The following is a 15899-nucleotide window of genomic DNA, read 5'->3' as shown; positions in this document are numbered from 1 at the left end:
GTGAGTGAGTCTACAGCCCTTTGAGGCCCAATGCTCATTTTGAGTAGCCATTGCTCCCTGAAGCAAGAAAACTGAGAGCATGTTTCTGCCCTCAGAAGGGTGCAGGCTCCTGCAGGGCTCACGTCTCAGCAGGAATCGGAAACCAGGCACTACTGCTCTCTTAAAGGCAAGATTTTGCTGCCTCAGTGAAAGGCAGAGACCTCCAGCTCCTGCTTGCTTCTGTGGTCAGAATGGGAGCCTTGACTGCTCCAGGAGGCAAAATCTGCTCAGGTGATGCCATTTGATATCTAGAAAATGCCATCAAGCTCCTGTTTGCCACTATCCCACAAAAGCATGAAGTAGATCACAGCTGTCCTTGGCAGGTTTGGACCTCAGTAAAGGATGAGATAATGCACATTCTCGCCAGAAGGCAAGGTCAGTCCTCTCTCAAGAGTGGCATTTCCTAGTTGTCACTGAGCCCACAGCTGTCTGCTATAGTGGCAAGACCACTGAGACAGCCCACTCCACAGGGCTCCTGGAAACTCAGCAGCAGCAGTGGCTTTATTCGTCCTCCCCAAAATGGGGATAAACTGACTTTCAACATTCAAAAGCAGGTACTTAGCACATCTATATCACCCCCATCTTGAGCACTGTGTGGACCCCCTACTGCAAATTCCACAACTCCTCTTACCAACAGGAGGTAAGGACTTCTGTATAGAAACGTTTCAGCCAGGTGAAATGACAGCTTGTGACTACACCAGGATTGAGCCTATGTATTTATAGGCATAAAGACAGTCGGAAGGCTTCATTGAGATAATTTCAAGTAAATTGTGCATACACACATCCACATTGCATTTATTGAGCAGTACAGTGGAAACTTTACCCTGATATGTAACTTATCTGGAGTCAGCAGGAGATACAACCAGTGTAACTTGGGTAAGATCCGCTGCTTCTGTTTTTTGAGGTACCAGGAAAAAAAAGTTATCACTGCACTTCAGAATAAGTTGGAAGAGTGTCTCTTTACTTAGTTGAGATCAGAACTGCTGCAACCTTTTTACTAAGAAATGTGAGAAAATTATATACCAAGAGGAAAGGTGAGTATGCTAAAGTGTTGTCCCAAGAAAGTGCTGTTTACATCTAGGTTAGTTAAAGGTGCAAGACTAAACAATTCAATGAAAAACTCCTCCTGTGACAGTATTCCCGGCTACGAAAGGAGATGGTTGGAGATTGAGGGCAAAGACAGCTCAGTACAAACACAATCCACGTGATGGGATGCTGTTTTTTTCTCAGATGACTACAGCACACACGCAGATCAGATGGTGCCAATCTACAGTGCAGCTGGGGCCAGAAGACACCTAAAATTCAACTAAAAAATGGAAAATTGTTTGGGGAATGAAAATAAACAACTGTGCAACAGTGGGGTTTAGAGGAAGGCAGGCCAGGAAACTTTTGATGAGTTTCCAAGATTCAGTGAGAGCTGAAATACCAAACCTGGTCAGCATCTTTGACAGCTTCCACTACAGTTTGCTCTTAGGGATGTCTGAGTCCATCAAGTGTTGCCAGAAAAAGGCCTGTATCCTGCGCCACGCATCTTCTTGGGCTTTGGCATGCTCCCTCCACTGCCCTCCCCAATGCACAAACATCCCAAGCACTTTGTGGATCGAAGCCTGGCACAGAGGCAAGTATGGTGGCTCCAAGAGGTGCCCTGCCCCAGAATAGGAGCAAAATTCCACTTCCCGTCCATGCTGCTGAAGGCGCTGAACGGCATCCTGGCAATAGAGGTCACTTTTCCAGTTCCTGTCATCCAGTCCGGACAGGAAGAGGAACTTGGCCAAGGACCTCTCCACGGGAATGCGACAATCCCAAGTTGCTGGGTCCCTGTGATCATGTAGGACATCTGAAAAATCTACTAGGCCAGACTCGTCACTGGTCTTCATCCTCCCCAAATCATACGGGTGGGGAGGAACAGTGAAGCCATCCCCCCGCAGGGGAATGAAAGAATTAAAACCACTTCCAGATATGCTGACAGCTGCCTTGATGCCAGGTAGAAATGTGGCCATGGAAAGGGCTAGATCAGCTCCTTTAGACAAGCCCAAAACGCCAATTCCAGTATCTTTCACCTGAAACACAGTTATGAAAACAACTATTATCAACCACTCCTCGCTTCCTGGGCTGACATAACATCTCCAGTTCTGCTTCCTCACTCCTCATCCAACTAAGACCACCCATATTTTACCCCTTCCCTCTCTCTGTTCAGGTTATATCACTCCCATATCCATCCCTTTGCTGAGCCTCCACAAGAGTGACTATGAATTCTGCAGCTCCCCAACATTTCTCCTCCTGTAACACTTTTTTCTTCCTGGTGACCTCTATAGACAAAGCCTCTTTGCTCCCTCCACATCTGGGCTAGACACTTGCTCTCAGTATTGTATCTTTTACTGCTCCTGTCTCCAAACGCCCTCGATCTTCTCTCCTCAGGATCCCTTTGGAAAACCACATTTTCATGGGTTTCATGGGTTTACTTGCATTGATTTTCTTTCATGCCATTGTTTTTTGATACTCTTCTATAGCTGACCTGTTATCTTCTGTTTTGCCTTGGAACACATAAGGTTAATTACACCTGAGGCTGAGTAAGCCCAATAACTGTTTAAATCAACTTATTTGTAGTGAAGGCTCTTCACACCAAATTAATTTTGTATATGGAAGTTTCAGAGCTCTATGAGGAACAAGACAAACAAGCAAGGCTGAATTCTGCTCTCACACCGGCTACATTCCTGGTATCCACGTGCTAGAAAATAAGTCACTTTGTGAAACAAATACCACATTAAGTAGCATTCCATTCAAAGTTTAAATGCTACTTGATTTCTCTTGGTCTCTTTCTCTTGGTATGATGCTATATTGCTATAAAGTGTCTTTCTCATCCCACGTACTTGTTCAAATACAGCCCCAGCTTCTTAAGACATGGCACACTCTCCAGTGCTACAACTGTAAGGGATTCTGTTGTTAAAGTGTTTTATTACTGTCTTGTGAAACTTACTCAGAATCAAAAGCCTGTAACATCTCAGAAATAGTAGAAAAAGTCAATGGATTTTTTTTTCCCTTCTAAAATCTTGAAAGATGCAAAAGTAGGGAAAAAAAATTAACATTTCCTGCTTAAGCAGTTTTGTACTTCTAGTCCAGGAACTGCTCTGATTTAGTCTTAAACAAACACTGGTTTACACAACAGTTTATGGACTGTTATAAGATGCTGTGCAAAACCAGCTATCCAACTACTTGCAAAATATGAGTTGAGGCACATGCTTTTCCATCTCTCAGATCATGCTGTCTTTCAGACAATGCTGTCTCCTTATAACCCCTCAGAAACTTAGTTGCATTCAATGACGTATAGCATTCCAATTAGAAAACTGGAAAATAGTTTCCAACAGGAAGAGCACCATAATTTGTCCCTTACCTGCTGCTGCTTCCGCAAGAAGTTCACAGCTTCCTCAAAATAGCCCAGTTCAAGAATCTCTGGCATAGCAGGGAGATCTTCAAAGGCCATGTAAGCAAGAGCCAGAGTCACAAAGCCTCTGCTAGCTAAGAGACTTGCTCTGTATTCAACAAGACCTCCTCCAGATCCATACAAATCGATAAGTCCAGGGAATGGACCCGGTCCTGCAATGAAAGGTGTGTGTGTACATATATATATATATGCTCGAAGAGAAAAGTTTCTAGTTGTCCCTTCAGCAGTGCCCCCTCAGGACACACCAGGACAGTAGATATCAGAAGGAAATCATCATCTGAAGCTTTCCAGGGAGGTTGTCATTCTCAGGCACACACACAATCACTGTAAAGACACTAATTTGGATATTTCTTCTCTCTCTTAGGAACTCAACATAGGAAGTTCACATGTTGGGTATCCTTCTCCCACCATGAATTTCAGCTGACATTGGCCTAGATGTTCTCAGGCCATTGGGGATCGATGAACAAACAGTACGGCCACATGAGCTTCTTTAACAACTGTGCTAGCAGGTATTCCAGGGAGGGAATACTTGGGTTATGAATTGCACCCACAAATGCCACCACTGACCTATGCCAATTCAGGCTTCAGTGTGATCTGGGTAACTACCCCTGGGCTTCTCAGTTCTCCTCCTGCAGCCACAGGACCTTCCTTTCCTGCTGCTGCTCTGCCCATTCTTATAGCCAGACTTCCCTTACAAGATTTGGTGTCACAGCAGCTGCAAGGGACTTTTTATTCATTACAGAGCAAGATATTCATGTTTAAGTACTGCTCAAGGAACATAAACAGCTCAGGGCGCAGAGCAGCTTTACACAGGACTCAGCCTCAGCACCATCTCTGTATGGAGCTGTGGAATATGACGCCTGTTTAATTAAAGACCTTGCTCTTCTCATTTGTCTCCCATCTTCCTAAGTATCCTGTGCAGTCAAGCCGCTCAACCAGGTAGAGACTTCTTTCTTTGGCTTTTCCTTGGCCAAAGAGAGAGACAGAGAGACAAGTCCAGAGCCTGCAGGAAGATCTGTCGCAGCTGTTAGAGCAGCCTAGGCTGGCTGCAGCCCGACTCCAGTGCTCCCACCATGCTTCGTCATTCCTCACTCCACAGCCAGACCTGTCCCGCCTCACAGCTCTCCCAAAGACCAGAGGCCTCTTTGTCCTGTCAGCTAAACAGAGGATCTAAGAAATAAACACACTTTTCGCCAGAGCTCTCACCGCAGGAGCGGTCCTGACCCCCCTTAGCTAGAACAAAGAGGAGACATGCCCTCCCTGCACTCTCCCGCCTTGGCACTTGACCTGCCTGGGTAACAACTGCTCCTCCCTGCTCAGCTGCGAGGATCCAAGTATCTGGACCAAGCACAGGCTGAGGGAACCATCAGCTGAGGCTTTGCTCTGGGCTGCCAAGCGCAGCCAGGGGCCACAGGGCAGAATACACGGTGTAAGTCACACCTGGAAAACCAGAACGGAATTAAAACTCACCAGGAGGGAGGAAGAGGGTTGCTTTCAGGTGACCTTCTCTGACTGAAATCCTCTTCACCCCCTCTCCTAAAAACCATCGTTCATTGGTGCATTTTCCCAGCAAGCGGCTCATGTCCCCGTGGCCCTCATACACTTCCAAGTCCACACAGAAAGGGGTTAGGACGTTCCTCTTCGCCAGCCGCTTATAGGGCGCTTTAGACTGCAGAGACCACAGCAGCCCCATCGGCTCCACTCCCGAATAGCTGCCCCCCAGTGCTGGGGAGCGGCTGAGGTCAAGCTCCCCACTGCTCCCAGCTCTGTAGCGAGCATGGGCTTGGAAAAGCTCCCCGCTCTCGTCCACCAGGCTGGCTCGGAGGGTGACCGCCTGCTGCGGCAGGAGACCCGCCACACGGATCTGCACGGGGTCATCGAACAGACAGCGGGGGGAAGGCAGGACCATCACCTGCACCGCCATCCCGGCTCTGCCGGCGGGGAGAGGAGCTGCCCTTTTTTGTGGAGAGGCACGGGCTGCGTGAAACAGGACCGTCGGGAGCCTGTCGCTTCTCAGGCTTCAAATCTCTGCCCAAAGTCCAAGAGGAACCACCGTGACTACTTCCTTCGGTCAGCAGGCACGGGCTGCTGGGAGGAGTAGTTCGGAGCACGCCTCTCTCCAGACACTCGGCTCGGCGGTGGTACAGCAACACCATCCACTCGCACAGGCACAGGACGGCATCTGTTCCCGGCGTGGGGTCTTACTTTTGATTACAGAGAGAGACTGAATTAAAAACCCCAAAGTGACAGAAAGAGATATTCAAATCACGCCCCCCCCCCCCCCCGACTGTGGGAAAGTCCGGATTTGACTGCAGAACTGCCTAGGGCGCCTTTGCCAAGGCACAGTGAATACAAACAAGCTGGAAAACCTGAAGTAACATGACATCTTAATCTAGCAGTGAAACAAAGCCTGACCTTAATCCCTCCTGAGTTTTCAGCAATTTTTGGACAAGCACCACAAGGTAAAATGGTGCTTTATGCTTTAACTATGTTTCTTTAAAAAAACAAAACAAACAGACAAGGTAAAAGAATTTTTTTTTTTTTTCACAATAATCGATCTTGTCTAAAGGGTATCTGCGTTTTCCTAATTAATATATGGAAAATAAATTTCCCCCCATATCGCTAATGTTTCTAAGGAACTGTTTGAAGATTTGATGATAAATACCAGCTTTTGGTTTTGATAAACAACACTACTAAATTTTTGCAATGTTCATGTATTTAGTAGCCTTCTAGTCCTACCCTGCAGGTCTCAGACACGTGAGTAGTCTCATCCTGTTCTGTGGAAATAGAAATAGGAATTAAGGCTGCAGAAATAGGCTCCCGGTTCACACAACTCGCCTGACCATGTGTTAGGCAGCAATTAATGGCAAAAGAATGAAACAATCAATGAGCCTACAGAGCTCCAGAATCATATGTCATGCCACGAGACCACAGGTGACATGCAGATTGACTGTAGATCTGGCAAAGCAACCCTAAAATCACCACTCGATGTAAAAGAATGTGGCTACATTTAAATACAACAGTGGAAACAAATAAACCCCAGCAATAAAAACATGTAGCTTAACGTGGAAAATAGCCAGTGCTGACTTTTGCATGTCCTCCTAGACGTCCTCCACCCATCACACCATTTGAAAAAAAGTAAGGAATTAGTACAGAAATAAGCTTTTAAACTGACCTTTTATTGCAGAAGTTGCAATTTCTCACCACCAAAACACCACAGCCACTGAACTTAGTGAATTACAACTGGACAGGACTTTCACCTGAAGCGGAATGCATGTGTTGGACGGATGCAGCTTGATGCACAGGTGGGTGACAGAGCAGATTCTTCCTTGTCCACTTGGGTTGTCCACTCAGGTTGTTAAGAAAACAATCTGTAGATCTGAACAAACAGTCACGGCTTCTGTTTTGGGATTTCCAAAACCTGGATTGCCTCCCTTCAAATTTTATTTTGCTCACGGTCACTGAGGCAATACGCAAAGACCTAAAAATGCTATTACCCAACCTTCTACTTACAAGCCAAAAAATCTGGCCAATCGATCTGGACTCTGGAATCAAGCAAAATAGCCATGATCTGTTTGACAGACATTGCTGAGGACAATTTAAGGTTCGGTTCTTTTCACTTCAGTCATGTTTGTACTCCAGTCACAGGTGCTAATGATTGTATCACATCAGAGAGAATCACAAGCTTGAGTCTCCCACCTCTGCTATAACACCTTCACGGTTTTTGTGAGACAATCTAATAGTTGATAATAGCTGTACTTAAGGTCATATTCCATGTCATACCAATAATTCACTGAGGAGACAAGAAAAAGGAAAAACATTTCTAAGGCCAGAATGTAATGATTTACAAATATGTTCATAGACTGTTTTACACAGTTCAGCTAGTACAGGCTTCTCGTTATTCCTGACTGAACTTTGAAACAAGCACATCTTTGACTACAGCCAAAAATAACGTAAGCAAACATTAGAGTTCTTTAACACTGCTGCCAATGCAAATCTGTCTTAACTCAAGCCAACTCCTCTTCAGACTCTATACTGGGGATTCCTTGGAGCAGAAGGCAGCAAAATGTTTAGGAACAGAAAATGTATGCTTCTGTTTAGACCAAAAATAACAAATATGCTGCAAAGTTTAATATCTGGATAGGAACCTCTCTTCCTCTGAGTGTGTAAAGGATGGCAAATTCACCACTACTTCACAAGGTCATCAATTAGACAATGCTTTAATTCTGCTTCTCATTTTAATTTTGGTGTACATCTCCTAGAAAAAATAAGCCAAGCAGTATAGTATTGTACCAATGGTTCTTGGAAGAGGATATACTCTAGCTTCAGACATTCACTGGACCAGACCCAGAGAATATCGATTTTTCACGTGTGTACAGACTGTAGTGCAGTTAACAGACTAAAGGCCAAATAAACTCATCAGCTCTTCCACATTTCTGCTAGACAGAGAAAAAGAGAGTGGCCGGGGGCTTGCAACTGGAAACAACTCTACTTTTTCTAAAAGATATTTAAGGACTGCTGCAGCAGTACTGGGAAAAGAGAATCAGAAATACTGCTTTACTGCTAGCTTGTCTTTCTATCACAGTATCAAAAATACTGAAAAAAAAGAGCTTGCAATATTTGCAGTGTTGCACAAACACTAATGTTACATTGTTCAAAATACTGTGTTTACTCTTACTGCACAGACAGGATTATCCTGGGTAAAGGACAGCAAAAAACTCTTCCTCAAACCTTGCAAAACTTACATGACATAATGATAACACTTTGCACCACCCCCACCCCTCCACCTGCACCAAATGAGCAATGCTTGAAATTCTGGAACTCTCTTGGGGAAGAAAAAAGAAAGAGAGAGATGATGATCAACCTTACAAAGAAGGAGATAACAAGACTTGGTAAGTGCAGGGAAACAGTAACACAAGCATAGGCTTATTAGCAAGGTAAGAGACTGGGTCAGAGCAGATTCCAGCTTGCATGACAACAGAGTATCTTCCATGTTGTGTCTACATCCATGCCTAAAACTCGTACACTTTCTGGTTTCCTTTTCTTCCCCCAGATCCTTTTTTGCTGATGTGATAACGGCACACACAACTCGCAGTTTCTTTGTGAAAGGTATGTAGATGACTAATTTGCAGTTAGCAAGCTAGGCAGACAAACTGCTTAGCTCCATGTCATAAACTGGATCATGATCACTGAATTAGCTATACTTCTCCAGATGTGACAACTAGAAAGACTTTTTCTTCTGCTACATCCCTAGCAATTGTCAACAATGCTATGAATTAGAAGCAAAACAGACTGCAAGGAGGTAGCCCCATGCCATCTGCCAAGATTGTTATTTCCTCCTGCAGAGAGGTAGATGATCTTAAATGGACCTTTGGTGCCCGTTACGCTTTGCTGTGGGATAACTAGCAGCACACCCACCACAGTTCAAAAACATATCTGGAAATACTGTGTATTTTACCTGCTATACAGCCATGTGATTGCTGAACATGATGGAACCAGAGAGAAGGTAGGTATAACATCTCACCAGCTTTCACTGTACACTGCAAAGGTTTTGCCTTAGCATACTCTGGATATTGTTCCAGATTTGGGTTCAAGGGGTCCAGGGGGATCCAGGGCACCTAAAAGCAAAAGAGTATGTATATGGTACTGAGCCTGGCAAAAAATTCCAGCAAGCTTCCAGAAAAACAACTGATAACCAAACTTACTAGGTTACAAAACATATATTTTGCCTAGCAAAAATGTACAGCTACACAGCTTTCCACATTCAACTGGGAATAAGTCAAGGATACAAAAATTTGCCTCCTTCAATGAAGCATTTCTGATTAGGGAAAAGGTGCTAAAAGTCAGCCATGAAATTTCAGTCTTGTGGCATACTTTCAAAACACCTCCAGCCCCTTAAGTCACTTGTTCCTCCTACATTCAGTACTTGAGTATTTTATCTGCACCACTTTTTAGAAACTCTTTTCTTCTTTAAAGCTCTCTGGTCTAATTTTATTCCCAGTGGCTAAACCCCCCGCTTCCTGCTGGGAAATCCCTCTTGCCTGCATTCATTTCTTCTATGCCCTACAGAGTTATAAACCTCAGCACTCCACCTTATTGCACTACAGGAATGTTCCTGTGAGATTCCATGAGTGCCAGTCTGGAAACAGAGAAAAAGCCCCAGCTCAAGTTCAGCTGTAGCATTAGTCACATTGCAGAGGCAAAAGGGGAGAGATTAGATACAAAAGGCTACTGAGTTTTTGTAAAGTGCCTCCAGATCTATACATTTTAATGAAATAAATATTGCTACTACTAAGAAAACACAATTTATTCATTGAGACAGATATGTTTTATTGCACTGGGTGATACTGCTGTAAAGCAAAATCTAGCCCTCAATAGAGGGCCAAAAGAAAGTGAATGCAGAGGAGTCTATTTCGGTCTTAATGAAATCAATTCCTTTATTGTTGATTAATTTAAAAGTCCTTTACTGGATCTATTTAAGTTTGGTGCAGGAAAGACAGTTTATTATAACAATAGTTTCAGGTATGCAGTAAAAAATCTTTTCTGGAAGCTGGGCATCCTTTGCGAATAGTAAAATACAAGTGAAATATCTGGGCATTCTCTTTGCAGTAATGAAGGATTTCTAAATATCAATCAATATGCTCAGTTTGAGGGCTCAGCAGTGTCCAAAACTATCTTTACTGCATTGATTGTGTTCTTTATATGCTTTTTACCTTATCTGCACTCTTCTCATCCACAATTTCAAATGAGCCGTCTTCTGACACCTGGTAGGTTGCTGGCTGATAGAGCTCTGGAACCACAGAAAGAATTAAATGACACAACTCAGCAGTACTCAGAGAAACTAATCGCAGGGCATTTCACATTTTCACCAAGTAAAAGAAAAATTAAGACAAAACCGTTTTCAACTTACTGTCTTCACTGTCCTTCCCTTTGTCCATTTCAATTTTTACCCAGGTTCTTAAATTTTTTTTTTTTTTTAAGTCAGCCTGAAGACTGAACTGCCTTCCTGTTTGGAATTCCAACCTTCTTTCTTCACAGGAATTATTCTCCTCAAAACCCATTTTACTTCTGGTCCTATTTTGTTCCAGTAACTGTCTTGTTTTCCTTTCAGAAGTCATAAATGCATCCCTGACTTACACATCATTCTATATTCTGGCGTTTCTTCTTATGTCAGTCTAGCAAGATAGCACTCACAAGAGTTACTAGTTATCCAATAGGGCTCATCAACTGCTTTGGATACCGCAGGTTGCTTTTCTTTCATTGCTTCAGCACATGCGGTTTTCTAAGCCCTCCCTTGAGAGAGTTTCTCTCCATTAACCTGATGTTCAAAAAGATGGAGTCATCTTTTTACTACACACTATAAAATGTACACATTATCTCTGTTCTATGCGTTAACAGTAACTTGTTTTACACAGTATGACTCATATGACATACATGTATTTCATACATTCACATACATATGACACCACCTCTCCTATGAAGAAAGGCTGAGACAGATGGGGTTGTTCAGCCAGGAGAAGAGAAGGCTCTGGAGAAACCTTACTGCAGCCTTTCAATATATTAAGGGGGCTTATAAGAAAGACAGAGGAAGACTTCTTACCAAGGCCTGTCGTGACACGACAAGGGGCAATGGTTTCAAACCAAAGAGAGGGTAGATTGAGATTGGATACAAGGAAGAAATTTTTTACAATGAGGGTCATGAGGCACTGGAACAGGTTGCCCAGAGAAGTTGTGGATGCCCCATCACTGGAAGTGTTCAAGGTCAAGTTGGATGGAGCTTTGAGCAACCTGGTCTAGTGTATGGCATGGGGAATGGACTAGATGATCTTCAAGGTCTCTTCCAACCCAAACCATTCTACAATTCTGTGATTTTAAGGTTGTAAACAAAATAAAACTAGTATAAACAAAATACTGTAGCAGTGCACATATCTAGGCAAAAATGTACCAGTGTCATATAGCACTCTGCATTCACTTAATCTGATGGTTTGAAAGTCAAGGAATGGGAAAATAAAATCTTATTTTATAAGGCATAAAGTTAAGCTGTCCATCTTCTAGATGACACTGCAACATAACAAACTACTACTGTGCACACAGGAAAGCAACATAAAGAAACAGAAAACAGGCAGTGTGAAGTAATGCTGCCATAAGAATCTCTTTTTTCATTTCTCCAGTTTTCAGAGATTAAGTAGTAACTTGAATATTTCATTAAATTACAACTTATTTTTCAGCTTCCTGGTTTTTTTCCTAAAGAAAAGAATGAGCAGGCAGAATACAAACCTGTTAAACACCAAAGACGACATGCTACAATACCGACAAGATACTTAAATAATTTAAATATTCTAAAGCTGAAGAGACTGCCGTGAGTATCAGTGAACCTGTTACCTTACAGGACAGGAAAACCTCACCTCAGAATAATGTTTGTATTACAAACTACCTTCAGCACAAAAGAGAAGAGATTTCTGTTCACACTGGAAAGCGTAACACTGCATAAACATCAAAATGTTATCTCTGCTTCCATTTTCATATTTTTCAATATTTTAGTCTCTCCTCCTTCCAACCTCCGGACAAACTGCACAGTAAACTATGTACCATATGGGATGAAGGGACGGTCACTCGGTGGATACAGTAGAAAATGTTTCTCTCCAGATATCACACAGTACAAGTTCTCATAATGATCTTTATGTACTAGGATTGAGAAAAAGAGAGATGTGGAGAAAGAGAGAAAATCAGTGTTATTTCCTTTTCTACATCAGAAACTATAGTAAACTGAAAGTGTCAGCTTGTCCTCTTATTACCAGACTGCTTCCTCCTCTTGCAGCCAGTAGGAAATTAACAATATAATGTTGTAGCAAATGTACTCAAGGAAGCAAACTGTCAGTGCATTGCCTGACACAATGGCAGGTAGATGCACCAAGAGACACAGCAGCAAGAGGCTGCAGAAGTGCAGGAGAAAGAATGCAAAAAAGCATGCTAAAGTAGAATTGCCTTGTCAGAAAAAACACACAGTCCTACTGAGCCGCTAACTCAAAGCAAGTCTGCTTAAACCTGTACTGAAAGCACACAGAAGACCTACAGTGCCATACAATACGTACAAGATGTCACAGCAGCTGATTCCCCAAGCCAGAAATTCACAGCATCAGGCTTCCTCCCTGTATGGTTAGGGAACAGAGAAACGTTGTCAACAAAAAAAGAATTTGAAGTGTCATGTTTAAAAGTTTCAGATAATTTTCTGCCAATTTCTGCCAAATTCTATCCTTTAACTTCCTTCGTAACTATGACAGGTTGCATTGCAAATAGCACTCTGCGAGCAACAGCAACCTCCTCCTACGCTGGAAGCCACTGTAGTGCCCATCAGACTTCATGACATAGTATTATCCATCCCCAAATCGATGGTTACAACCCTTTGTTTCCACATTCTGAATCCCTAAGACTTAGCTCACAGAGAAACTGCAGCACGTCTACATGCAGTTGCAAAACGGTGAGATCACAATAAATCACTGACATTTTAAGGAAAGACATGCTGTAAAACAGAAACCAACTGAAACAGGACAGCGTTTAACTAGAAACAAACATCTGTAATTTTATCAAAGTGGGTGGGGGCTGTGTGCTGTTTCGCCCATTTGTTATCCTACCTTTGGTAGCAACAGCATGAATCCGAGTTGAAACATGACTCTAAATCAGAGAAAAGCCACTATATGAAAAGAAGTGCTATATGGCACTATCACCACATTGTTTAAGTTGTGATGGTCCCAATGCACAGCCGAGATACTGATTATGGAGTAATCCAACCCCAAAACCTGGACTACTCTATTAAGTATTTTACCACTTCTACTTTCTAAGGGGATGAAACCAAACTGAGCTGTGGCATCCAGAAATGGAACAAACATTCACCATGTACCTAGCATGATTGCTTTAAAGCTCCATACAAAATATTTACTGAATACAGGAGAAACAGAATGCTTACCAAGTGCCTCACTCATCCATGGTATGTCAGGCTGCACATCACAGACAAGTTCAGGGAACTCCTTGGTAAGGTTTGAGCACTGCTTCTGCACATAGAATACGTTGGGAGAGGTCACTTTCTTCTCCACAATGTCCAAAAAGTCCATGAAAGGCATTTGGCGCTCCTCTGGCATGACAAAACGGTCCTGAAACACCGCATCTGCATAACCATTTGGTGTTACTGCCACACTCACCACCTTGGGACCTACCACCTCCCTGCAAAATAAATCAAAGGTTTACAGCCAGACCTGCAATTGGCCCATATATTGGACACTGGTTACTTTAAAAACAACATGTTTCATGGGCAGCAAACATAAGAAGCCTGGCTTTCCACAGATGGGTGTCTCAACTAGATTTTCTACTCTCTGGTAAGGCCTCTGGCATTCTGCTCCGATTGCTGCCTGTGGTCAAGGCTACCATAGTATCTTTTGCCTCTCTAAATTCTCTTGTATCTAACAGGTGAGTTCACAAAGGAGCTCCTTTTCCCTCCGTGCAGAGGGCCCTCTTCAGCCACTTCTTTTCACGAGTCATGGCAGAGCTTAGTATTCTTGGGACCACTCAACCCAGCCAAATCTGGGTGGCCATATGTTCAAAAGCAACGGAGGAGGGAGAAAGGGCAGGTGGAGACTGACAGACACACACATTGTGAGGCTAACAGCCCTTATTTCTGTGAGAAATTTAATTTTAAACCCATAGATTTTAGGTCTAACCAGAAATCCCCTCTCAAAAAAGAGCTTTTTAAAGGAAAAAATCATCGTTAAAATGCTCATCATTTGGTTTTTTTCCTAAAAAACAAGGTGTACTCAGCCACAAACAAGTCAGTCTGTCCTTTACAGTGCTACAGCCCCACTCCAACTGGGAGGCTAGAGGGCGGACCACTGGCCAGAGCACCGCGATCAGACTGGGTTTCGACAGCCAGAGTCTGCTGGCTGCACACAGTCAGCACACCCACCCTCCTGACTGCATCGGAACTGGTGAGGACAGTAGGTTCACAGGAAGAAATTTACACATGAGTTTGGCAAGACTGAACACCTTAATACAGAAGCACGGAGGAACCTGGGCTAATCTTGTGGATAAAAGCCAAGATTAACCGAGGGCCTTTTACTGAGGTCAACCGAAACTGACCCCCAGTCCTGCTCCAAAGCTCGTTCATACCTGAGGTACGCTGAGGTCCATTTCCTCAGAGCGGGCCAGTGGCTGATGGCATTCTGAATTATACAGGGTTTATTCGGACTCACCCATTCTCGATAAAACTCCAGCGGGGACGGAGGCCTGTCAAGATAGGGTATGGATTCTGTCCACCCCAGCTCTGTCCAGGCAAACGACAAACAGCGTTACTCAGCATCCTGAGAGAAGCGCCTTCTGCTAGCAAACTTAACTGGCTTCCAACCCCATGCCACAGCTGCTCAGCTGAAAGCCGGCGGTGTGCCCCCGGCTCCAGAAATCTCTCCGTTAAAACCCGGAGGCTGTTAGGGAGGGTTTCAGTATCAGCCTGGTACCTCAGGCCCTCGCCCTGCCAACTCTCCTGCTGTCAGCCACAGCTCCTCCTGCGGGCAGCCACGCCACGGGCTCACGGGAGAGTGGGCACGACGGACGGACGTTACAGGAGATGTGCCTCCGATACAGGGACGAGACCACAGGAGGATTTTTAGAAGCTGGAATAGTGCTTTGTTTTGCTATTTTATACGCAGGAAAACAACCTAAAAGGGCCATTTTCTCGAGTTGGTTTTTCTTCTTGCAGCAGCCTTTCTGCTGCTGCTTCACTTTGGAAACATTTGGCTGAAAACAAGGTAGGAGCCTGGATGCTCCCCTTCAACCCACGCAGGTGCCATTTGCGGCTGCTGCGGCCCACCCGGGACGCCGAGCCAGCCGGAGACCGAATTCTCCCCTCCCAGAGGGCGGGCAGCGGCCCCTGCAGAGCGCGGGGGAGGCGGCGGAGCCCGGCCCAGGCCGCAGCGCCCGCCGCTCCCGCCGCAGGCGGGCCCCCCCCCGCTCCCTCCCCGGCCCCGGCCCCGGCCTCGGCCTCGGCCCCGGCCCGCCCTCTCCCCGCTCACCGCGGGCCTCCCGCGGGAAGGCGGCCAGGCAGACCCTGACGGCTCGCAGCACCGCGCCCTCCGCCATGTCCCGGCAGCCGGGCCCCGGGCGGAGGAGCGGAGAGGAGCGGGCCCCAGCCCGGCCCCGGAGGAGGAGGTGCCGCCCGCCTCCTGCCTCCGCCTCCCCCCGGGCCAGGACAATGAAATCCCGGGCCCTGTTGGCGAGTGGGTCGCGCAGCTCAGCCGCAGGCTCGGTAACAAATGATCACATTTTTATTGAAACGGTTTAAGACACGGAGTACAAATGAATACAGAGTTAAAAACAGCTCCCCGGGGGGAGCCTCACAGTGCAAAAAAACCCAACAAACGATTTTTATTATTTT

At 44.9% G+C, this 15899-nt stretch overlaps 2 protein-coding genes across 2 annotated transcripts; both read right to left on the bottom strand.

Moving 5' to 3' along the window:
* Positions 1–796: 796 nt before the first annotated feature.
* Positions 797–6729, bottom strand: LOC128139579 (acyl-coenzyme A thioesterase 1-like). The gene is made up of 4 exons (XM_052782175.1): positions 6657–6729; positions 4952–5685; positions 3431–3633; positions 797–2099 (listed from the first exon to the last, which is right to left on the bottom strand). Exons 2-4 carry the CDS (start codon positions 5403–5405, stop codon positions 1497–1499), a joined length of 1260 nt encoding a protein of 419 aa, XP_052638135.1. The 5' UTR covers positions 5406–5685; positions 6657–6729; the 3' UTR covers positions 797–1496.
* Positions 6640–15652, bottom strand: JMJD7 (jumonji domain containing 7). Its single transcript, XM_052782176.1, has 8 exons — positions 15538–15652; positions 14639–14792; positions 13446–13699; positions 12574–12630; positions 12071–12166; positions 10195–10271; positions 8940–9099; positions 6640–7274 (listed from the first exon to the last, which is right to left on the bottom strand). Exons 1-8 carry the CDS (start codon positions 15602–15604, stop codon positions 7186–7188), a joined length of 954 nt encoding a protein of 317 aa, XP_052638136.1. The 5' UTR covers positions 15605–15652; the 3' UTR covers positions 6640–7185.
* Positions 15653–15899: the final 247 nt, after the last annotated feature.

Source organism: Harpia harpyja, chromosome 3, assembly GCF_026419915.1.
Source record: "Harpia harpyja isolate bHarHar1 chromosome 3, bHarHar1 primary haplotype, whole genome shotgun sequence".
NCBI classification, from domain to species: Eukaryota; Metazoa; Chordata; class Aves; order Accipitriformes; family Accipitridae; genus Harpia; species Harpia harpyja.
The sequence above is the reverse complement of the archived record's forward strand: the minus strand, read 5'-3'. Positions and strand labels throughout refer to the sequence as shown.

Excerpts from the sequence above, each read along its gene's own strand:
- LOC128139579 (XM_052782175.1), bottom strand. The coding sequence starts at position 5,405 with ATGGCGGTGCAGGTGATGGTCCTGCCTTCCCCCCGCTGTCTGTTCGAT. Across the intron at positions 3,634-4,951 it reads AACCCTCTTCCTCCCTCCTG|GACCGGGTCCATTCCCTGGA; the intron begins GTGAGTTTTAAT and ends CTTTCATTGCAG. Across the intron at positions 2,100-3,430 it reads TCTTGCGGAAGCAGCAGCAG|GTGAAAGATACTGGAATTGG; the intron begins GTAAGGGACAAA and ends ACTGTGTTTCAG.
- JMJD7 (XM_052782176.1), bottom strand. The coding sequence starts at position 15,604 with ATGGCGGAGGGCGCGGTGCTGCGAGCCGTCAGGGTCTGCCTGGCCGCC. Across the intron at positions 10,272-12,070 it reads CCGTCCCTTCATCCCATATG|AGCTCTATCAGCCAGCAACC; the intron begins GTACATAGTTTA and ends CTGTGGTTCCAG. Across the intron at positions 7,275-8,939 it reads ATCACATGGCTGTATAGCAG|TGAATTATTGGTATGACATG; the intron begins GTAAAATACACA and ends TTGTCTCCTCAG.